This window comes from Panthera tigris, chromosome B3, assembly GCF_018350195.1.
Source record: "Panthera tigris isolate Pti1 chromosome B3, P.tigris_Pti1_mat1.1, whole genome shotgun sequence".
In the NCBI taxonomy this organism is placed as follows: domain Eukaryota; kingdom Metazoa; phylum Chordata; class Mammalia; order Carnivora; family Felidae; genus Panthera; species Panthera tigris.
The window spans coordinates 102,837,196-102,862,197 of NC_056665.1; the positions used below are offsets into that span (position 1 = coordinate 102,837,196).

At 44.9% G+C, this 25,002-nt stretch overlaps 1 protein-coding gene and 1 pseudogene across 1 annotated transcript in view; one reads left to right on the plus strand and one right to left on the minus strand.

The window, feature by feature from the left end:
• Positions 1-201: 201 nt before the first annotated feature.
• LOC102950989 lies at positions 202-8,147 on the minus strand (annotated as a pseudogene).
• Positions 7,890-25,002, plus strand: part of PELI2 (pellino E3 ubiquitin protein ligase family member 2) — a 195,672-nt gene continuing 178,559 nt past the window's right edge. The window contains exon 1 of the mRNA XM_042989775.1: positions 7,890-8,222. Coding sequence (XP_042845709.1) covers positions 8,146-8,222 — 77 coding nt within the window. The 5' untranslated portion in view covers positions 7,890-8,145. The remainder of the gene's footprint in view (positions 8,223-25,002) is intronic.

A 25,002-nucleotide genomic window follows, 5' to 3' on the forward strand; every position in this document is an offset into this window, starting at 1 on the left:
AATAGAAAAGCTGAACAGACCTATAACTAGTAAAGAGATTTAATTAGCAATCAAAAACCTCCAACAAAGAAAATTCCAGGATGATGACTTCACTGGTGACTTCCACTATCTATCTATCTATCTATCTATCTATCTATCTATCATCTATCTATGTATCATCTATCATTTATCAGTTATTTAATTAGGTTCTTTGTAAGAAATCTAGAACACCAATTTGTGAGGGTACACTCCATTTGTGAGAGAAAACACAAAGTGGATGTAGCCCTGAAGTTGAGGAACAGCTTTGTGGGTCCACAGCTTTCTGGTCAACCTTGCAGTGCTCTATAATCTCATGTTTCTCTTTCTCCGTGTGGAAGATCTCACCTTCCTGGTGTCTGAGTTTACGCAGCTTCTTCTTGAAGCAAGCCTCAGTGAGATATTTGGGGATTTTTCACATTGCTGATATCAATGGTGGAGGTGCCAGTGACAAATTTCTAGTGTGTTCTACACAGAGGAACTCAGTTGAAGGCTAGCAGTCCAGTCACAGATAGCAAGCCACTGCTCAGCTGCTTCAGGAAAACCACCCTCTTGCCCCTGTGGCACCCAATGAGGATGATCAAAATGGTCCCAGGGGTGATACTAGCTTGCAGCTTCCTCACATGCTGACTGAAAGGTTTTTAGCCGTGGCTCAACAGCTTTTGAGGCACATCTTCAGTAGGATTATACCTACGCATTCTGTCACCACCAACTGGTTTTGTGACAGTAGCAAGAACCCTCCCCTTCTTTTTCTTTTCAACCCTGTATTTAGCTGCTGAATACTTCCTCTTGCACATGGCCTTTCTGGAATACATAGCTGATTAGGAATATCTGCCAATTCCTCTGACTAGGACAGGATTTCAGCTGCAGTGGGGCTTCCCCTTTTTAGGTGTTTTAGTCTTGAGGTTACTTTTTTTTTTTTAATGTTTATTTTTGTCAGTGGGGGAGGGGCAAAGAGAGAGGGAGACACAGAATCCAAAGCAGGCTCCAGGCTCTGAGCTGTCAGCACAGAGCCCCATGCGGGGCTTGAACACATGAACCTCAAGATCAGGACCTGAGCAGAAGTTGGACACTTAACTGACTGAGCCACCCAAGTGCCCCAGGTTTCTTCTCTTCAGTATTGAGCTTCTCAGCATTTCACCTGTCATCTTGCAAGATAGGAAAGAGCAATTCCACTAAACATTTAAGGAATTAACATCAATTTTTCTCAAACTCTTCCAAAAAGTTGAAGAAGAGGAAACACTTCCAAACTCATTTTATGAAGCCAGTATTATCCTGATACCAAAGCTAGAAAAAGAAAAACATCAGGCCAGTATCCCTGATGGATATAGATGAAGAAATTCTCAACAAAATACTAGCAAACTAAGTTTAACAGCATATTAAAAGGATCATACACCATGACCAAGTGAGATTTATCCCTGGTGTATGAGGATGGTTTGACACATTAGCAGAATAAAGGATCAAAATCTCATGATGCTCTTAATATGTGGCAGAAAAAGCATTTGACAAAATCTAACACCATTTCTTGATTGAAACAAAACAAAACAAGAAAAACCTCAAACCAGGAATAAAAGGAAGTTATCTCAACATAAGAAAGACCACGTATGAAAAGGCTACAGCTAACATCAAACTCAATGGTGAGAAACTGAAAGTGTTTCCTCTAAGATCAGGAACAAAGGGCAAGGATGTCCATTCTTGCCACCTCTATTCAGTTAGGCAAGATAACCAGAGCAGTTAGGCAAGACAAAGAAATCAAAGGCATCCAGATTGGAAAAGAAGTAAAATTATCTCTGCTCACAGATGACATGATCTTATACGTAGACATGCCTAAAAATTCTACCAGAAAAAAGCCGTTAGAGGTAATAAAAGAACTCAGTAAAGTTGCAGGACACAAAATCAATATGCCAAAATTAGATGTGTTTTGATGCCCCCACAATGAACTATCTGACAAGGACACTGAGAAAACAATGCCATTTACAGTAGCATAAGAAAGAATAAAATACTTAGGAATAAGCCAAGGAGCCAAGAGTTTTACACTAAAAAGTACGAAACATCTATGAAAGAAATGAGAGAAGACACAAATAAATGGGAAGACATCTCCTGTTCGTGGATTGGAAGACTTTGTATTGTTAAAATGTTCATACTACCTAAAACAACCTACAGATTTAATGCAATCTGTCAAAACCCCAACTTTTTAATAGAATAGAAAAAACAATTTTAAAATTCATATGGAACCACAAAGAACCCCAAATAGCCCAAACAATCTTAAAAAGAACAAATAAGAGGTCTCACACCTCCTGATTTCAAAACATATTACAAAGCTACAGTAATCAAAACGGTATGGTACTGGCATAAAGATAGACTTACAGACCAATGGAACAGAGTCCAGGAACAATCATACACAAATATGGTCAACCAATCTTTAACAAGGGTGCTAAGAAGACACAATGGAAAAGGAGAGTCCCCTCAATAAATGTGCTGGGAAAACTGGATATCCACATGTAAAAGAATGAAATTGGACCCTCATCTTACACCATACAAAAAAATCAGCTCAAATGGATCAAAGACTTGAACGTAAGATCTGAAACTGTAAAACTCCTAACAGAAAACAAAGGGGAAATGTTTTATGATACTGGTCTTGGCAATGATTTCTTGGATTTGACACCAAAAACCACCAGCAACAAAAGCAAAAAGAGACAAATGGGACAACATCAAACTAAAAAGCTTTTCCACAGCAAAGGAAATAACCAACAGTGTGGAAATGCAACCTATAGAGTGGGAGAAAATATTTGCAAACCATATGTCTGATAAAGAGTTAATATCCAAAAAACATAAGAAACTCATATCATTCAATAGCAAAAAAAGAAATAACCCAACTTAAAGGTGGGCAAAAGAACTGAATAGATATTTCTCCAAAGAAGATAAACACCAGATATATGAAAAGATGTTCAACATCACCAATTATTAGGGAAATGCAAATCAAAACCACAATGAACTATCTCACACCTTTTAGGATGTTCACGATCAACAAAACAAAACAACCCCCAAAGTAGCAAATGTTGATGGGGATGTAGAGAAATTGGAACCTTTGTGCCCGCTCGTGGGAATATAAAATGGTGCTGCAATTATGGAAAACTAAAGGGAGTTTCCTCAAAAAAAAAATTAAAAATAGAACTAACTATATGATCTAGCAGTTCAACTTCTGGGTGTTTACTCGAAATAACTGAAGTCAGGCACCCAAAGAGATCCCCACTTTTGTGTTCGTTGCAGCATTATTCACAATAGCCAAGTGGTGAGGACAACCTGTAGCTGTCCTGTAGGCCCACTGGCAGATGAAGCTCTAAAAAAAATTGTAGTGTATACATAAAATGGATATTACTGAGCCATAACAAGAAGGAAATCCTGTTTTATGCCACGTCATAGGTAAACCTTGAGGACAGCTTGCTAAAAACTAAGCCAGCACAGAAGGAGAAATAATGCATGATTCCACTTATACGAGGTATCTAAAATTGTCAAACTCACGGAAGTAGAAAGTGCAATGGTGGTTGCCAGGGGCTGCGAGGAGAGAGAAATGAGGAATTGCTGTTCAAGGAGTATAAAGTTTCGGTCATGCAAGATGACAAAGTTAGGGAGAGCTGCTGGACAGCACTGTGTTTAGAGTTAACAATACCATACAGTACTCTAAAAAAAAATCTGTTGAGGGTAGATCTCATGTTATGCGTTTTTTACCATGATAATAAAAAGTGGGTACACCTCACAATAGCAGTCAAAGAAATGCAAATAAAAAATGATCACCTGTCACATTAGCAAGGGTTTTAAAAGCTGGTGAGAGTTCCCTGAGGCAGCTCTCTCATTTACTGCTAGTTACAGTGTAAATTGGCAGGCATAACCGTTTTGGAAAACACTTTGGAAATATGCATCAAAGGGTCTTAAAAGTGTTTGTACCCTTTGATGTAATAATTTTACTTGTAGGAGTCTGTTCTCATGCAGCAATAGCAAATGCAAATATGTTTATTTATAAAACCAAAATTTAGAAATCTTCCCAATGTTCCACGAGAAAGGAATGGTTAGTAGAAGCTGACATATATGATAAAACAACAAAAATGTTTATGAAGTTTATTGACAAGAGAAAACTCACAATATAACATGAGGTGAAAACGGGGGGAGGTAACAAGCTGTATAAAGGGTGATTACAAATCATATTATCACTGCTCTGTCAAAAAATTAAAAATAAAAAAGATGAAGGAAATCCACAAAAAAATGTCATAAGGCTGTTTTCTGGGTAATGAGACTATGGATGACTAAAATAAAATAAGATTTTAAAGTATCCTTTTACTCTTTTAAGTCTGCAAACATAAACATGTAAGGTAGAATATAGAGTGATCAAAAATTAGACTCTTTCTTCTGGAAGTACTGGAAGGTTTTTGATTGGCTTCATTCAGAGTATGGTTAAGACAAGCAAACTTCTTCACTAAATGTTTTCATTCTAACTTAAAAGAGGTAGACATCACAGGGAGAGAAATCAAGAGAAAGCCTTACATTATTTATTTGTGTAGTAAACATATGGCCTTTGGTAGCCCAAGAAATAGCATCAACTCCCTGTGGGATGCAGTGAGTGGGCCATCCTCTTTAGGAGAGTAGTTTAGGAGAGATGTAAATGGAATGGCAAGCAGGGAGGGGATGGGTGGGTCTGCCCTGGCAGCTAGGTCGGTCAAACCCACCGTGGCTTTCGGTGGGTTGGCAGATGGCACAGCCAGATTGTCCCAACAGCCTGAAGCTATAAACTAAAACAGTTACATTCAAGAAGAGATAAATTTATGCTACAACCAGATTCCTAATACTAGCTAGGGATGGTAGGGGTAATGTTCCAGTGGGCTTAACTTGTGAGCAGAAAACTCTAAAAAGGATGGGCAGAGAAAGGTGCAAGCCGCCTTGCAAAGGGACATAAGTCACCAACTCTGAAAAAGTTAAGTTTATGCCCCACTGCTCTGCTTCCCTCCCATCGCTGCCATTTGATACCACGTAAAAGTGTTCCTTTACTGGGACGCCAGGGTGGCTCAGTCGGTTAAGCATCCGGCTTCGGCTCAGGTCATGATCTCGTGGTTTGTGAGTTCCAGCCCCATGAGGAGCCCCATGATGAGCCCTGCATCCAGTCCTGCATCCAGCCCTGCATCCATCCCTGCGTCCAGCCCCACGTTGAGCCTCCCATGGAGCTCCATGCTGACAGCTTGGAGCCTGCTTCAGATTCTGTGTCTCCCTCTCTCTGTGTTCCTCCCCCACTCACACACTGTCTCTTTGTCTCAAAAATAAAGATTAAAAAAAGAGAGTGTGTGTGTGTGTGTTCCTTTACCTTTACCTTTGTAAGTTTCCTTGAAATCAGAGAACGCAAATTTGCAGACCTTGAGCCCAATGTAGTAAAAAAAAAAAAAAAAAAAATGTGTTAAAAAAAATCAACTTGAATGAGTTGCGTGACAGGTGGAAATTGGGAAATTTGGCATAAAATTTCGGATATGGGCTTTAAGAAAAGTTAAATTTAGCAACAGTGACCTGTTATTGTCACATGGTAACCATTATCTGCAGAAGAGCGATGCTCATTTTAGATGGCACAGGCTCGCCAATTTGCCGCAGTCCTCACTCAGCCCATGTGCTCATTTGGATTTCCACTTCTGGCGGCTGTATACATTCCTGAGGCTTTCAGGTCTGGGAGTGATTTATAAACCTGGTCTTCAAGCCCTGAGCTGCCTAGGATAAAAGTCTCCCCTGATACAAAAACTTATTCAAAGCAACAGTTCCTAAATAATTCTGATAAAGACAGACCTGCGTCAGAACTATAAACATGCTCAAAGACATGCTGGGGGAACAGAGAGCGCTGCCCTTCTGAAAATCAGGGGCACCATGGGCGGACAGCTAGAATGAAGAACCTTCGAAGACTGGGACATCCTATGGGACACTCTCAGGCTAGTGTTTGGAACTTAGTAGGAGGTTAATAAATATTTGTTTCTATCTTCCTAAGAGCAGATGCAGAGCACAGCAAGGAGGAAATGGAGCCAGAATAGTGTAATGCAATGCACAAAAGCACAGCATGCCAAGAGAGAAGGAGGGAGGAGGTAATTGCAGCCTAGAGAGCAGTAGCAGCAACAGAACAAGCCTGGAGAAGTTAGAATGACAGGGCCAAGTACTATAATAACAGGGGACTGCATAACTATGGCATGATTCCGATAGATCTTTGCTAGTAACACTTCTACATGGTAAGTAGAAGCATAGAGTCCACAGATGAAGGTAACATTAATCAAACAAATTCAGACAGAAATTCACATCAAAACACTAGTGAGAAGACATTTAACCCGTTAGTGAAGGATTGTTGGTTTAAAGTAAAACAGAATATATATTTAAAAATACAGAGAATTTATAAAATGTGCAGAATAGCTATATTCAGTTGAAGTATAGAATTTCTGTACTTAGCTGAAACAAGTTAATGGTTTCACTTTTGTGTGTGTGTGTTTGGCTTACCAACGGTGTAGCTATAGTTATTGAAGTAATTTATTTCTAAAGCCTCAATTAAAAAAAATCAGTTAATAACTGAAGTAAAATTTTCTGAAGCATCATGTAACTGTAGTAATAACGTGTCAGAGAATGTTAGGCAAAGGGTGGCAAATGGCAGAGTGGAAGGTGATAGATGTAATTATTTTTTTTCTAGCCCTTTCCTTAGGGTCACGGCTAATCAGTCATTGTTTATACACAGGGTAGCTTTTGCAGTATTTATTTCTTTAAATATTTAGCAGACTTGGGAGGCAGTGACTGGCAATAATATGCAGTTTCCAGCATGTTACCAGTGCTTAATAAATGGTAAAACAATAAAATCCTGCATGATGAAAAACAGCAGTGAGTACATCTATTATACCCCAAACCATATTAAAGCCATAGCATAGTGCATTGTCTACATTATGGTAATAAAGGAACATTTATATTCACTAAAAAGTTCACCCAGGTAAGTTCCTCTTAAATTTCTTAGGGTAGTGAAAGAGGGTATGAGAAAAGTGGATGGAGTATGGATTAAAAAAAAGAAAAGTAAAAAACCCAAAAACCAACCCCCCCCTTTTTTTTTTTTAATCCTGTGGAACTTTGCTGACCACAAACAGGGTAGCTATACCCTATACACTGGCAGGGTGCTCCAAGTGCCTTCAAAACTCAAAACTCCCTCTAATCCAGCACCAATTAGCAAAACTCTCCAGATTTCTAGATACCTCCAAGCTTTGAAAGACTTGATTTTGGAAGAGGAGGAGGCGCCCAGGTGCGTGTTACAGATGTACACAATGGCACCGAGAAAGCAAATGCTCTCTAACTCCGAGAGGAAGTTCTTTTTTTACATCTAAGGAAACCCGGGACTGCTAGGCTAGGCTTGGGAACCTCGAGGACTGCGTTTCCGGGATCCTTTGCAGTTTTCAGCAGCTAGAGAACTGGGTTGCAAGGGCTGAGAACCCCTTGCTGTAAGTTTGGGGAAGGAAGCGAGAGAAAAAAAATAGAGCTGCTCCTTTAAGAACTTCCTTTCCCTTTTACTCTATGTTTACATAACACGGGGGCCGATCCACCGCGGGGCCCGAGGGGGGCGGGAGAGGGTGCTGGCCGCCCCACGCGCCAGAGGGAGGGGGCGCGGGGAGGGCGGGGGGCAGCGCGGCTTCGGGCGGAGGGCCGGGCGGTTCCCACCTGCCTGCGCGCCGGCGGGGCGGCTCAGCGGTCCTGCCCCCGCCCCTCCCCCGCCCGCTGCCCCCGCCCCTCCCGCGCTGGCTTTCTCCCTCCCTCCTTCCCTGGCGGGGCTCCGGCGGCGGCGGCGGCGGCGGCGGCGGCGGCGGCGGCGGCGGCGCTTGGCGCGGGCAGGTCCCCCTGCTGCCCGGTCCCATTTGTTGCCGAGTCCTGCTCGGAGCGGCGGCGCGAGCGGAGCTCCGGGGAGCCCGGCGGGGCAGCCGCACAGCCACGACGGAGCAGCCGCGGGACTGGCCGCCCCGCGCCCCCTTCGCCGCCGTGCCCTTCCCCGGCGCGCTCACCCCGTTCTCAGGATGGGATTGTAGCGGCGGCGCGGACTCCGCGGGGATCGCGGCGGAGGAGGCGGCGGCGGCGGCCGATCGGGGCTCCATGTTTTCCCCCGGCCAGGAGGAGCACTGCGCCCCCAATAAGGAGCCTGTGAAATATGGGGAGCTAGTAGTACTAGGGTGAGTCCCGAGATCTCCGAGGCGGCGGGCGGCGAGCGCTCCGGGCTGGGTGACTGCCGGGCGCCCGCATCTCCGAGCGGGGCCAGGAGGACGGCTCGGGCGCTCTCTGGGGACGGCTGGGGCGCCGGGGGCGGCTCAGGGGCCCGGGCGGCAGGCGCCCGGGGAGCTGTGCTCCCCATCAGCGCGCGCGGGGTGCTGCAGAGACCACCGAGACGCGCCTTCCCGGCGGAGGACGGCAGCAGCCGAGGAAGTGGCGGAGCGGGGCCGGCCCCGGGAAGGGAGGGACTGTGGCGACACCGCGCCCCGCGAGGCGCAGCGTTCAGGGACCAAGTCCCGGTCCGTACCACGGGGGACCCCTGCTCGACTTCCCCGCGCGTCCTGGGTCGGGGAGGGTCGCTAGGGACCGGGCCAAGGCGCCACCGTCGCAGGCACCTCGCGGTGTCGGAGGAGATCCCCCAGTTGGCGAAGCTGAAAAGCCGGTGGAGCCCGGTCCCCGGGACCCCTCTGCCCCGGGGGACTGTGGTCTCGGGTCCCGGAACTCGGAGCGCGGCGCTGCGGGCTTGGCTGCCGCGGGCAGCGAGATCTGCGGGGTGGGTGTCCGCGGGTAGCGCTTTGCATATTGTTATGGTGACCGCCGCGGGTAGCCGCAGCCGGGGGCTGTGAACTGTCTGTGACCTGGGCGGGCAGGCCGGCCCTCCGTTTTCCCAGCCGCCAGTGTCCGGGGGTTGGGGGGGGGGGGCAGGGACGCGGCTGCGCCTGCCGGGGCCCCGGGGCGCGGGGCCGCATCCCCTCCGTCCCGGGCCGCGGCCTCGCTGATGTGCTCCTGGCGGCGTGGAGCTCGCCCGCCTCGGCTCCCTCTCCGCTTGTGAAAACCACATTTTGAAGATAGTAATTATACACAATCGTTAAACGGCGGCAATTAGAGACTTCATCTACTTCCTGAGTTTCCTTGTGACATTTCTATTGTTTACCCTTAATAAGCCGGGAGAGAGGCTTCGTAGGATTAAAGCAGGATAAAGTGGGCAGTGAAAGGGGAGCAGAATGGGGAGGAGGGAAGTGCAGGAAACTCGGGAGAGGAAGCAACTTGGATTTAATATTTAGGAGGAGAAAGGATTATTTTCTCCTTTGGATGTGTCACTCCTGGGAACCGCGCTTTTGTCCTCTCTCTTGAAAGACCTGTGTTCAGACCGTCATCTGTGCTGATAGGTAGGCTTCTCACACATATGAGGAGCCACGGGTATGGAAAAACTCAGGGAACTCTGAAAAACGTGTTTTGATAACTGAATGCCTTGAAGTAAGTGTGGGCTTAAAAATAATTTTGAAGAGAATTTTTAAGAGAAGCTTCCAGACACCGTACAGCTGGAAGTGGTCTATTCCTCCTCACTTTGTTGGTACAGTTGCTACAGTATTAAGTGGAATAATATTGGAAATCTCATTACCTATTTTGAAGTTTGCAGATAAGCGGTTTTTGTCATCTGCATCTGAGTTGTGCTGAAAAGACAGATGTCAGGGTTCACCGGAAGGAGGGCTGAATGAGGGAGAAAGCAGGAGGTTAGCTGGTCTTATGTAACTTCAGCCCAACCTAATTTTGTGGAGTTTGATTTTGTTTGTGTGTCTGGCTTCAAAGCATGTTTAACATACTCTGTGAACCTGACAGGAAAGATTAACTTATGCCAGAACTTTATTTCATTATTTCCTTTTGAGGAAATCATTGTTGAGATGTTTCAGAGAAGCAGCGTGTGAGTGGGCCTGGAGAGGTTTTGCGTTTCTAGCTGGAAGTGCAGGGCATTCCAAAGCCGTGGAAAGGATTTATACCCAGGATTGTCTTGGTATCATAGGCTTACTCTAAAGTAGGCTATGTAAATGCATTACTCATTGCGTGTGCTTTGTCCCTGACTAATGGTTTTCCAGGAGACACTAAGTATGACATAGTTGGCACTTGAATATTTTGGACCAGACGCTCGGCAGTTATATGTGCACCTATTATGTGCCAGTACTGCTTAGGCATTGAGGATCCAGCAGTGAACAAGGCGCTTTCATTTTAGTGTGGAGGGACAGGGTGAGCAGAAACAAACGAGTAAACAAATGGATAATAAATGGCAATGTCAGGTGTTGCCAAATTTTCAACAGAAGGAGGTTAACTTAGGGAATGTCTGCCCCAGGTAGGTATTGCTTTCTTTAGCTAGGGGGTCAGGGCAGGTCTGTCTGAGGAAGTGAAATGTGAGTTGACATCAGACTACTGAGAAGATACTGGTCAGGTTTTTTAATACTTGAGAAGAATTGTTCTTTTCTTTTTTTCCTTCTTGCTTGCTTTCTTTCTTCCTAACTTCCTTCCTCCCTCCCTTCCTTCCTTCCTTCCTTCCTTCATGCCTGCTTGCTTGCTTTCTTTCTTCCTAACTTCCTTCCTTCCTTCGTGACTGCCTGCTTGCTTGTTTTCTTTTCTTTTCTTTTTTCTTTTCTTTTCTTTTCTTTTCTTTTCTTTTCTTTTCTTTTTTCTTTTCTGTCTTTCTTTCGAGAGTAGATTTCTGACTCTCTAGAAATATCAAGCACATTGAAGAATGCTGGGGAAATAGTGAGTAGTAGGTAGACTCTAACGAGACCCTTACTTGGCTCAGTCAGTTAAGTGTTTGACTTCAGCTCAGGTCATGATCTTGCAGTTTTTGAGTTCGAGCCCCACATCAGGCTCTGTGCTGGCAGCTTGGAACCTGGAGCCAGATTCTGATTCTGTGTCTCCCTCTCTCTTGGCCCCTCTACTGCTCACGCTCTGTCCCTCTCTGTCTCAAAAATAAACATTAAAAAAAAAAAAAAAAGAGAGACCCTTACTAATTCATATCCTATCCATCGGATTCAAGCCAGTGCCCTCTTAAAACAACAATAACAATCAAACATCAGCTTTGCATATCTGATCATCTGGGATGTAAATATTGGTAAAGAATTTCTAGTAGGTTTTCTTATTGATAAAATTAGTGTTGATGTCTAAAAATGACCAATATTGATATTGATAGAAGCTTTTGCCTATAAAACACAGTGCTTTTTTTTTTTTAAGCTGTTGTGTAACTACCTTTTTGTTTTCCTCTAAATTTCTCCTTTTTTCTTTTCTCTTTTAAATTTCATGGTAAAATGTTAGTGAGAAATCCTGGCAAGCAGACTGAGGAACTATATATATATGTATATATGTGTATGTCTATATATGTGTATACTTATATATGTATGTGTGAAGAGGTTTATATGTATAGCTATTTGCATATAGCTATATGTCTAAATCCATATGCAAATATGGGTCTTTTCACATACTGTACAGTACTAAGAGAATTGCCAGGTAGTTAGGATGTTAGTTGGGTCATCACCTTTTTGGTGGATTAATGGAATTTCGTTATTTCTTGATTCCAGCCAATGAATGTGTCATGCCACCATCCCTTGTTGTGCCCATTACGTAATTCAAAGTAGAGAAAATGACTAGTCTGACCGTCAGGTCTTTCTTGCTATTCCTTTTAAGCCTAAGTTGGGGAAGTGTGTCTGGATTTGAGAGTGTAGTGGAGAGAGCATAAAGGTACAGTCAGGAGACCTGGATTGAATCTCTGCTTTCTTGCCAACCAGCGTTGTGACTTTGGATTAGTCTTCTACCTTCTCTGTCTAAAGTGATAATGAAACATGATTGGATTAGGTGATCTTTAAGGGCCCTTCCTGGTGTATACCCTGTCATACTGTTCCTTGGTTTAATGTGGAAAATGCATAGTTAACATTCTGTGTGTTAATTTTGAATATTCTTAAGGTGATGGTGCTAGAATTCTAATGGGAACTGACTTTAAATAGCAGAAAAGACCAACGCTGTGATTACTTTTTTGAAGTAGATATGTGCAAAACAGGGTTTTTAAAAAAGGTGGTAATGGTATGCGTATATTTGGCTCATTGGTGTTTGATTATATGTTAAGACATTCAGATTTGGTACGACTTTCTGTTCCAAACGTAAGCAAGGCAATAATGTTTTGAAATTAATCTAAATAGGCTACAAAAGCCAGCATAAGGAAGAGATAATCCGAAGATAGGATTTTAGACCTGGAAGGGACCTGCGAGGTCATGGTGTGTGTTTAGCCCTTTTATTTTACTAACGAAAAAGAAACTGAGGCTCCAGAAAGGAAGGAGATTTGTTCAAGTTCACAATTGAGCTGGATCACTGCACTGCCGGGTCACTGTTTTCCCACTTCAAGGCAGACTCCAGCAGTGCTGTCAGTTTCTCAAAGCTTCAGACTTTTTGTAACTTGCATGGGGGAAGCTGAATCCCTTTCTGGATTCAGTTTGAAGCATGCAGCTCTCTTGCTGACTCAGGACCCATCATGGTTTTTTGGAAAAATATTGCACAGTTGAGTGGATAATATGTTTTGCCAGGCTTTATTTTTAATTTGATGCTTCACCAGATATATTTTTATTGGCTCTTCCAAACCCAACCAAGGGGTTTTAGGGTCCTTCAGGAAGCCCTTGAACTTGGGTGGGGGCGGGATGCATCTCTATTTTCACTATAGTCAGACTGAAATTTAGCATTTCATGAGTATAGGCAACAAATAGAACTGCTGCTAGCTTTGTTATTTGGTGCATGAATACAGAACTGCATACATTATCGTCTCGTAACTTAAAACCGTCTTGATAACTAAGTATAATTATTTTCACTTGTAGTCCTTTGTATTTTATTTTATGCAATTAAACCATTTTTCTGAGAAGGGCTCAGTAGGTTTTGCCAGACTGCCAAAGGGAAATCCTTGGCACCTAAATGGGTAAAAACCTCTACAAATGTGTACTTCTAAACATGACTGAAAATGAAGTATTTTAGTGGAAACTGATCAAGGTCTTCAAAAGGCTAAAAGGTCAGGGATGGGTGGGGGGACCTGCCTTTTTTCTTTTGGATGGCGCAGCATTCTATCGGATAAGACAAAGGACACTGTTGCTTGAACAGTTTATGGTCTTTGTTTTTTTAAACAAGCAGCTCCAGATTTCTATATGCTGTTTTTGTTTTAACTTTGGCACTTTGCCTTGACTACCCCTCCCTTCGGTAGTAATAAGAAACCTTAAAATATACCCTAATACTTTTCCTTTTCTCGTCCCCCTCTCTAATTTGGGCCCAAAGACTTCAAACGCTAGTATCCTTTATAAAGTTAAAGGTCTTTTTGTTTTTCATAAATAAAACAAAATCTTTACTGCCACTCAGCATGTGGGGTGATCTGAAGAGCTCAGATCTGTTCATGTGGATGGAGTGTCTAATTCTGTAGGCTATTAAGGGTCATGATGTTACTAGCTTTGGGTTGCTATATTTTGCTTTACTAACTTTAGCCTTGTTTGGAGTATGTGGCTGTCTGTGTGGTTTCTCGTCTGGCTTTCTCAGATTTATTTCTCTTTTTAACACATCCAGATTGACACCTTTGTTAGGACTTCTCATTTTTGGTTGTATTTCATCATGTGATCAATATTTGGGGATGCTTTATATATATAAACAGAAATAAAACCAGGCTGATCGAGAGCCCAGCAACTTTACCAAACATATTTTGTCCAAGAGGTAAAACACAAACGCACAAAACACCAAAAAGCCAAAAACATACCAGTTGCCGATTTTGAAGGAGACCAGTATTGTCACGCTGGTGCAGTGAGTTTATATCGCTGTGCAGGGATCAGCAACACAGCCTCCTGGAAGTAAGCGTGTGGGGCTGTGGGCTGGCTTTTGACTGGAGACAACAGCAACTTGGTGGACCTCATTGGTACCGGAGAAAAATAACTGAAAAGGAATTTTTAACGTCGTTTGCTTTAAAGAAAGGTTTCTCCTGGGGCGTGCAGAACCTATTTTATAGAGAACAGTGAGGGTAAGAATGAGTCAGTTATTAGTTCTTACTGAGTGTATGGTCATTTCAGCTTCTGGAAAATAAAATGATAAGAGCAGAAAGTGCTTCATGTTTCGTAGCTTTGTCTTAATCAGCTGTTCTCAACCACTGTCTCAAACGACCTCATTTGTGATGATCAGTTTTGAGTTATGTGTCCAGTAACTTATGACAAGTAATAGAGTGTTGATGTTTCAAATGACTCTGAGATGTCTCTTTAATAATGCCATTTTTTTACCCACTTGCATTCTGATACGTTTTCTCAAATGGGAGAGAGAAGGGGTGGAGCTACATGGGGCAAGCCAGGAATTTATTCATTCAACAAATATTTATTGGGTGTCTTCTCTTCCAGGCACAGGGGAGTGAGACAGGGCGATCACGTTCCCTGCCCTCGTGAACTGCTGTCTTACTCTTGTCACAGCTCCTTAGTGAACAGCCATTGCCAATATGTTGTTCATTTATTTAGCCTACGAGTATTTGAGCATCTACTCGTGTGGGATGCCGTGCTTGGCACTAGGGGATGCACCGATGAATGAGACTGGTACAGTTCCTGCTACTTTGGAGCCTGTAGTCCTGTCAGAGACATAGAAGGCAGTCTGCAGAGCAGAGGGTCACCTAACACCGTGCTGGAGGAGGAGAGCATGGCCAGGAGGAGGGAAGAGGGAAAGAATGCTCTAGGCACTGCAAACTAGGATTGGAAGACCCAGAGGTGAAGTGTGCATGCTCCTGTAAGGAAGGGGGAAAGCCCTGAGTAACCACAAAGAGTGGTTGACTGAAATCACAGGTGAGGCTGGGGGCAGGCATAAAGTCATTGGACTTAGTCAATGACTGGGTCCTTGGAAAGATTTTGGGCCTTATCCTAAGGGCATGGGAGCCCGTAGCAGGGTTTTCAGCTCTGAAAGGGGAGTGGAGAAGGCACTTTCACAAAGGGGGGATGCGGCCTTGGGAGAGGGAAAGGAGGTGCAGGGAAGAGCGGACTCCAATGTGAGCCAGCTGGCAGATGTTTGGGTTCTAGATTCTGGTTCCTGTCCCTTGTGAGACCCAGTTGCACCCCCTGCCCAGAGCTCTGTGTGTTTGGCTCTTCGTTCAGTGTCGAAAGTTCTGATGGGGAACCTGTACTGCCCTAGCACTGCCGCAGACCGAAGCTGAAGCCGGGGAGATAGAGGACACCCGGGCAGTGGGGAGCTTACCTTTTAGTGGGAGGGGTGGGCCCTGTGCAGGAGCCAGCAGACACATAGCTAAAACATGCCATTTCAGAGGGTGCTATGGGGAAAAGAAAGCGGGAGAAGGGGGAAGAGAGTGAGCAGGTTGGTGTAGGGGACTAGCAGGGTGAAGAGCTAGGGATAAGGCCCTTGGAGGCCCTTGGAGGCTGAATAATCAGCAAGGGCTTTTCTGAGAAAATAATCCCGAGTCCTCTGAGAGCACCCACATTTTTCAATTTTTATTTACTGTTTTCTGTTTAAGCCACCCCGGGTGGGTTCCTCTCTTATAGCCAAAGCATTCCGAGTATTATATTAGCTAAGGATGCAGAGTACATAAACAGACTACCAGAGGGAAAATAGAAGTGAAAACAAATATAAGGACATGTGTCTAACATCCCTAGAAACCAACGCGGTTCAGTCCACTGTGCTGTTGCCGTGTGCCCAGACTGGTGATGGCATTCCACTAGTGTTCGTTGAAATTACCTGGCTTTCCCTTAAAGTTTGCCCCTGGAGGGCGGAGACCCCCACCTCTACCTTGGAGTGTCAGGCACACCTTTTCAGGTGTATGCTAGGTACTTACCCGGTACCTGGAAGGAATGGATTTCCGTGACATCTCCAGTGCCCCGCTCGCTTGGCACAGAGGAGTCCCGGGGCTCAGGGAAGGATTTTGGATTTGGAAGGAACACTGCAGTTCTGTATCACAGCTGCACTTGTGTAAACAACCCTCCCAACCGTAAGAGCCCACAATAAAGGCTCCCTGCAATACTAAACATCCACTTTACTGACATCAGATATTCCATTTCAACTTTTGTTTGTTTCTCTTTCTGTCAGTCACCTAACAGTCATTTTGTCACCTGCAGAAAGTTCTGCCTTGAAGGGAAGCAGGCCATCTGTTCTGATTCCCCCAGCTGCTCTGAGCTGCATTGCAGTGCGCTGTGGTGGCGTTGAAAGGCTGTGGTCATTAGTGCCTGTTAATGATGGCTGGCAGCACTATGGAATACAAGCCTCTTGGATGACAAACCTAATAAATATGCATCAGGGGTATTTTTCAGCGTCAGGTTTAAGACTACTGCAAGTCGTTCTTGATTGAGGTTTTATTTCCAGCCATCCACATAATGCGTCTCACTCTCAAACATTTAACTGTTCGTTCCCTGCTTTTGTGCTCACGCAGGATCTCCTTTTAGGATAAGAATCATTATTTCAAGCTTTGTACTTCCGTTCTAATTGGTGCTAGCCTAACAAAATCCAACCAAAGCAGGCAGTTGTGTGTTTGGCTTCTGAGCTGTTGGGGTAAAACTGCTGTTTACTATTACCAGGGGCCCCTGCTCTTTTCCCATCCATACCTGGAATTCTTGTGCTTCCTGCTATGTGGTTAGAGAGCACTCTTCACAATCAGAACTTGTGAGGGGTAAGCAGTTAGGATTTCTGGAGCACTTGATTGATAAACTGATTACCTTGAGGAGGGGCCCTTATTGCACAGGGACCATAGACACAAAAGAGTGTGTTTCACACCAGATCCCGGAAAATTACACAGACCAGGTCTGTGCGGTAGTACATTAGGTTACACTACCATTTGGGTGCTTTCGTTAGTACATGCCCATGGACAGAATTCAGAATTGGAATCTATACTTTTGTTTTTTGTTTTTTTTGGTAGAGATTAGTCTTTATTTTTGAGAGAGACAGAGACAGAGAGGGAGACACAGAATCCAAAGCGGGCTCCAGGCTCTGAGCTGTCAGAACAGAGCCCAACGCAGGGTTCAAACTCATGAACAGCGAGTTCGTGACCTGAGCCAAAGTCAAACGCTCAACCAACTGAGACACCCAGGCGCCCTGGAATCTGTACTTTTGCTCTGTAGCAATATCTAAGGTAAACAGGAAAGTTATCGTACAGAGAGCCATGATTTGTCAGCATGTTATGCTTCTCATGTACCTGAGCTCTTTCATTTAATAAGCATTCATTTGTTTGGCCCTTTAACCTGTCCAGTGAAGCACTGTACCTAACGGCCATGTCGTTGAGGTGGACGTTACCCTGCTTTCCCAGCCGGTCTTGTAGTCAGCTGGAGATCAGGTAAGAGAACTCAGGGTTTTGACTTCATTCCATGCTCTTCCCCTGTTGTCTTCAAATATGGCCGGCAGTAGTTCCCCGTGTGTCCTTGTGGGCGTGCACTGGACCTCTCCTTCAGGAGGCCAATCCCCACCGCTCAAATCTGGGCTGGTTTGGTGATTCGCTTTGACCAGTCCACCTGAGGGAAGTGATACTTTGTGACTTGTGGATGTTGCTGTAAGGGGGTGTTGTAGCTTCCGGTTTTGTCCTGTTAGTTTGCTAGAGCTGCCATAACAAAATACCACAGACCTGGCGCCTTAAACAACAGAAGTTCATTTCCTTGCAGTTCTGAAAGCTCGACGTCCAAGATTAAGGTGTTGGCAGGTTGGGTTTCTCCTGAGGCCTCTCTGCTTGGGTTACAGAGGACCATCTCACCCTGTGTCCTCAGATGGCCTTTTTCCCTGTGTGCCCACCCCTGATGGTCCTTCCTTTTCTTATAAGGACACCAGTCCTACTGGATTAGGGCCCACCCATATGACCTGATTTCACTTTAATTACCTCTCTAAAGATCCTGTCTCCAAATACAGTCGCATTCTGAGGTGTCCTGGGGTTAGGACTTCAACATATAAATTCAGTCTATAATGCCCTCTTAGAGGGCAGCCTCCAGATGGAGAAGCTGATTGCCTTGCTGGGGACCGTGGCCCTGGCGGGTGAGGGATTACAAAAGGGCAGTGGGCCTGGCCAACCTTCAGCCATTCTAGCCACGCAGCTGAGGCAGCTGGCCTGGGAGTGAAGCTGTTTTAGACCCTTCAGCCCATCAGGCTGCCCAGTCCACACCACGTGGAGCAGAGATGAGCCATTTCCACCAAGCTTTGCCCATATTAAGGAACTGTGGGTGTCAGTTGTTTTAAGCCACCGCATGTTGGGGTGATTTGTTACACAGTGGCAGACAATTCGGACAGCACAGGACTCCGTTGCATGTGGTTCTGCTGTCAGACCTGACAGACTAATATGAAATAACTCACTGGTCTTGTGTTTTTTTTCTGATTATTTTAATAAGCACGATTTCAGCTTTTTGGATGAGTTATTCCAGAAATCAAGTACCGCATGGTCTGAAAATCTTAGCTAACAAAAGCATTTGTGGAATAACTTTATCATGTGTAAGTCATCTGTGAGTCTCCCTGCATTCGATAATCTCCATAATCAGTATTATCTCCTGAAATTCATGGAGAGCACGGCAGGTGAAGAATGGCCCCCGCTTTGCTGAGAACCGTGCCTCTGGTACACTCGAACAGAAGTCGCTTGAACCCAGGGAGCTAATGCATGACACAAATTTTCAGGCTTTTAAAGGCCACCTGACATGAAATAATAGAACCAACAGAGATTTGAGTGGGGGAGGTAATCTATACTAGCATCCTGCAGGTACAGGGCGATGGATGGGCCCGAAGAATGTTTTCACGCTGCAGTCGGGCGGTGAAGTGACAAGGTGAAAAGCTCATTTCTGTCAGTTGTACCTGTCTGTGGCTGTCAGCCATAAGACGAAAGCACAGTTCCTGAAATACTTCACGTGCCTCATTCACGCCGTGGCGACCCATCACGTGCCGGGTCAGAGGCAAGCAGTGGCGAGAGATGACTCTGGCGTGCACGGTCTGGGGTGGGCCCGTGTACTTGCGACAGAAAGGGACAAAGTGTGATGGCAGCCACACTGGCAGCCACCTGTGTGGTCCTCACTCCACCACGCCTCCAGTTACCACCTCCAAATTGAGCCCATTGCTGGAGAGAGAGAGAGAGGGAGAGGGAGTCCTGTAGTAGCTGACGTGAATATAACTTCGTGAATTTCCCTAAATGCTCTTTAGGGAATTTTAACGCTTGCCATGTTTTATCCAAGGGACTGAAACATGTAAAGTTCAGAGTTTTGCATTCAAAATGTATAAACTAAGTGTAAAAGAAATTTAAATTTCTAAACGATCTGTTTGGTAAAAAACTGCTATAATTCTGTGGTTTTTAAAGTTTAACGCTACACGAAGACTTTTGGGATACCAAATATAGAGATAGATGCGTTTTACTGCATGTGTTTCCTGTATGGATCTATTTAATTAAAAATGGGAGCCCCTGTACCTAGTAGAAATGAAGCACTTATAAACATACACACTAAACGTTAAGCACTCAGTAAGGGTGAGGCGATGCTGTTGTTGTTGCTGTTTTGATGATGCTGATGATTTCATGTTGAGGAGCCCACATAAGGAAATGCCCTCCAGGGGCATACGACCCGAGGTCAAGACAAATAACTTAGCAACAAACCATACACGGTGTAGAGGAGGGGTAGATGGAGGCAGCTGTTTTTTCAGACGCACTATGTGCCAGGTTCCATTAGGTGTTTTGCTTGGTCAGTCCCAGGAATTAGATTTTATTAGTGGAAAGTGAGGCCCCTTGGAGGAGTCAAGATGGCGGAACAGCATGGAAGCTTTTTGTGTGTCTCGCATCCATGAAATAGAGCCAGACCAACACTAAACCATCCTGCACACCTAGAAAACAGATTGGAAGATAAACACAACAATCTGCACAACCTGGAAGTGAGGCCCCGGTTCAAGTCACTCGCCTCGTCAGTGGCAGGGCCTGGCTGGAAGGTGGGTTTGTACGTGTTGCTCTGAAGCTTTGCTTTTTTCCTCCAGGGTGAGGTCAGAAGATATTCCTGAAAGATTGGGAAAGATATCCTGGAGGAGGTGACCTGGGAGCAGAGCTTTGAAGGGCGACCTGAGGTTTTAGAGGGCAGTAGCAGTAAAGGCATAGGGGTGTTTGGCTAGAGGCTGAAGTGCCCCAGGAAGGAAAGAAAGTTGGACTACCATCAGCTAGTCAGCAACTACTCATGCTAGGGATCCGGTGGGCAATAACTGCGTGGCCCCTGCCTTCATGGAGCTTATAGTCTACCACAAAAGGGGGACTTGACACAAATTAAGCCTGGCAGGGCACAAGCAAGCACAGGGTTTCACGGGCGTGTAGGTTCAGGGGAGAAACCTTGGGTTTGTGCAGAGGGAAGGATTCCATTTAGTCTGCGATGAGGGGGGGTAAGAATTAGCCAAGGGTCCTGGGGGAGAGTGGTGTGTATAAGACACATTTAGAAGCTGAGGAGCTGAGAGACATCCGGTGAGTTTGGAAATTAGGGGGTTGGTGGGCCAGAGTGATGAGATGGACATGATGGGAAGGGTGCCGTGGGCCCTATAAAGATTCAGGCCTCTGGGGATTGGGAAGCCTTGATGTTCGGGTGGTGTTCCGTGTCTTCTGAGCAGTTGCCTTAAAACTCTGAGGAAGGATTTCCAGCTGGGTCTGCATTTTCTCTTGTAGATTATTTCCCCCTCCTTTGTCTCCAAGGGACAGTGGCTTGTGCTGCGTCTAGCGATGAGAGATGGCGGTGGTGGGATACAGTGAGCGTTCAGTCACTCAGGAATGTGTTTGGAAAACTTGGGCAGGACCCATGCACGTTTTTGTTTCAGACCCCACTCGTCAGAGCAGATCCCAGAACCTTTACACACTCAGCCAGCTGTCCTCTGGAGCCTCGCTTTCCCTCAACGCCCAGGTGATGGCCATCCCTGTGCATCGTCTCCCCGGTGGAGGGGACCTGCAGCCCATGGCCATCCTTTCCTGGCCCCCCAGGGAGCCCTCGTGTGCCAGCCTTCCAGCGAATCACCCTCAGGGACTAAACTGGTGCTCTTGCTTCAGGCTGTTACTGCAGCTCAGGGTCTTGGCTGTCTCCAGCTGAGCTGTGCCAGCAGCAGAAGTGGGGGGACAGCTGGGGCCAGAGTCGCCCATGGAACAGCCCCTCTGCTGGTGTGTTGATCCTGCTGCTGGGGGCAGAGTTTTATTCTTGCAGTAGGTGCGGGCTCTCTGGTTTCTGCCCAGTGCTTGCTTTGCTCTCCCATCACTCCCATGTCCACTTCTGCCTTGCCTTCAGGGAGCTCTGCACCTTTTGAATTGAAATGGAGGTCCCCATCAGACCTTAAAATCATCATTAAAGAGGGAGCGTCAGGATCTGAGCTCTTTCTTTTTTTTGCTCGTGGATGAGAAAATTCCGGCTGGTTCTTTCTTTGGGGGAGGTGCACAGAGCGCTGGTGCATTTGGTCGTGACAGTGATGTCTCAGTAGCCTGTGTTAAGTGCTTACTGTTAGTCGGTCCTTTGCAAAGTGCCCCTCATGCATTTAAGTTCTGACCGAGGCAGCTGCATATTATCACTCGTCATTTTATAGATGAAGAGCTTGAGCCATGCATGCTGTGAGGAGCTTGTCTTGGATCGCTGGATCGCTGTCATGTGATTCAAACTCAAGGCTTTCTGACTCCAACACCCTTGTTCATAAATCCTGTCTCTATGTGTGTGTGTTTGTGCAGTTTTGCACCTTATTTATTTAGATAGTGTGTGCACCCGCAGAGGAGGGGCAGAGAGAGAAGGAGAAGAGAGAGAATCCCAAGCAGGCTCCCTGCTGCCAGCACAGAGCCTGATGGGGCGCTTGATCTCACAAACTGAGATCATGACCTGAGCTGAAATCAAGAGTTGGACACTTAACTGACTGAGTCACCCAGGTACCCCTATTTGTTTTCTAACCAAACCCTTTCCGTACTGCATATTCTCATTAAATGCAGTGATAATAAACCTCATTCATTTAATGAGGTTACCAGTAAGGTTAATTTTTTTTTTTTTAATGTTTACAACTGATAGGAACCTTTTGGGTGGAAAATTGCCTACGTATGTGCTTTACCCACTTATGTATTGTGTTCCTAATGTATTTTCAAAAAAAAAAAAACAAAACAATGTGATCTCTAGGGAATAAAAACATGCATCCTCCTATTTGCCTTCTTATTTGCCTGAACATATTGCAGTTAAATTCAAGAAAGACTGGCGTTTATAATCCAAAATAATTCTAAGTTCATTTCTCTAGTTTTAAAGCCACTTTGTCAAGTTATTCTTCTTTCCTTGAGAAAAAGCTCTTTAATCCCGTTAGCTGTGGCACGCACTCCTGAAGGCTTTCTTTTTTCTTTTGCTATTGTTGATGAAAACGTAGGCTAGCATTTATATTTTGTTCATAGCTTGGAAAAGGGACTTCAAGCCCTTGTGCTCTCAAGTAAGGGTCTGTTTGTGCTTAGATACTAATGTCGCTGCGCGTTGGTGTTTCCTTCCCTGTCTGCTGATCTTCCTGTTAGTATTGATTAAGGGAAAAGACCCGCACAGCTTCCCTGCATCTCCTCACTAACAGGACCTAATATAAGGCGCTCCTGCAGCGGCACTGCTTTAGCTAATCCGAGAAGTATTGGCCAGCAGGAGTCCAGGAAAAGTGCCTTTTATTTGCTATTCTAAGTGTTAACTTAGACCAGATGCCAACTTGAAGGCTTTGATGAAATTGTTGGCTTAGACCCTTCTGGAAGCTGGTGAAGCTTTATGCTGTACAGTTTCAACCTTCCTGTGAGGGCAGTTAAGCCTTTTTGGTCACAGATGTGGTGAGGTGCGTACGACCCAGAGTGAGTTTCTGAAAACAAAACAAAACAAAACAAAACAAAACACAAACCGAAAACAACAACAAAAACCGTTCTTAACTAACAGGCGTCCTAAGATATCAGGGGGTAAAATACAAAAGGACAAATACAGCATCTTGATAGGTGATATTAGATATTATGTGGGGGAAAAGCAGACACTTGGAAGCCCTGCAGGAAAGTAATCCAATCAGGAGGTTCTGATAATGTAATAAACTACACAAGGGTGAAACTTGTGGTTTACGCACACTGGAATGTCCTTCAGTTGAATTTATTGTCTTACAGTGGTTGTCTGCCCGTGTTCTACTGTTTTAAATATTAAAAAATAACACAACTCACATTGTCCCCAGATGGGAGACAAAAGACAAATCTTCATCACCTTAATAATTTGTGGGCCCTCCTTCCCACTACCTCCCCCGCCCCCAGGCTTCTAGTGGGCTATTAGTTGGAATTCCTGTCCCGCATAATGAAGCCTACAGACTTCGGGTTGTATAAGAAGTAAAACTGCTCCTCAACAGTGCCAAGTATAGTTTAGCTATGGTGACAAGCCTGTGGGCTTCTTTAGCTCGAGGGGCCCCCCTGGAAGAGAAGAACCTGGCTCCACTCTTAACCCATGCTTCAGGAACAGCTGTGGAGAGTTGCTCCTTCTCTGGGAGGTGGCGAGGAGGGCTGAGCAGGGGGCTTTCCCCTTAGCTGCTTCTCCCGGCTGCTGTGCAGTTTACTGACCGCAGGAGGCAGCAGGAACTTGGGGTCCCTTGCATGGTGTGGGAGGCTCCCAGGGGGCCCCAAGCCCCTGCCAGATGCTTGATTGCAGCAGGAGTCAGAGGATGGATTATCATCTCCATCAGAGAAGTGGGGAAGTAGAGATGGCCACAGATCCAGTGACTCCTGTGAGCCTTCATAGCCAGGAAAGGATTTTGAAGCTCAGGAATTTGAATCCGGATCTCAGATTCTCAGAAGCTTGTGTGTATTCCATTTCTCAAAGCCTGTAACTCACATCACATCTGTAATAACTTTTGATAACCACCTGAAGGGTCACATTAAGGGTGTAAGTCTTTGTATTTGCGTTAGGTTCTGAAGTTGTGATTATAATGAAAATTCTGGCGAGGCTTCCCAGGACCAGCTGGGAAGGGTGGACAATGGTGCTGGCGACAGCCCTGCAGGGAGCTGGCCCCTCCTCACTGCCTGACGGCTTTGCCTGCTAACCCTTCCCTTTCTGCTCCTCTCCTTCAGGCCCATGGAAAGGGTCAGAGGATGCCTGCCCTTGTTTTTCCTGTTACCTCCATTCAGATCAAATTCAGACAATGGAGCTCTGCTCCTTGCCGCGAAGGGCTCTGCCTGGCCCCTTAAGTTCAATTCAAGTGAATCTTTCTCTGATCTAATTGTGTTTTTTTTTTTGTTTTTTTTTTTTATCCACTTGAATACTCACCGTGTTAGTTAACGTGAATCACATACTCTTTGATTTTGCCTGGGTAATTATTTCACCCCAATTTCTCCGAGGGTTAAACCAGTGTTATGTGTCATAGATTCTTGCAACTTAGATGTTAGCAACTAATCATTAGTGCTAATCATTTAGCTTTCCTCTACTGATAAATTTGTAAATGCAGATTTTTTTTAAGGCAGACCATTTATATTCAGGTAACATGGAATTAATCCTAAAAGCGGTATGCTAAAAATATGATTATGAAAAGAGTATTAATGAAAATATTGGAAGGAAAAATCATCCATATGCTAATACTGTATTTTGCATAGTCACATCTGGTCATTATCCATGTACAAAAATATTTTATGTATTTCATTTTATACACGGTGTATATGCTACTTTATAAAGGATTAGCTAACTCACTTTCATTTTAAGAGAATTTGATTAATACTAGAAAAAGCATTTAGAGTAAGCCAAATCTATTTTTTCTTGATCAGAGCAGTTATGTGCTAATAGGTTATATAACACAAATTCTGTGGGTTTCTTTCTTTTCTTTTTTGAGGTGGGGGTTGTTGCATAATGAAGAAATGCCATGTGATTTCTGAGGCTTTTGTTCTAAGGAAATATAGGGGAGGAGAAGAAATACAGGGTCATTCACTGTTGGAGATCCTTAAAAGACCTCTGAAAGACCCATAGTTATGCTAAGGGTATGACTGACTTCTGCAAATAAGTT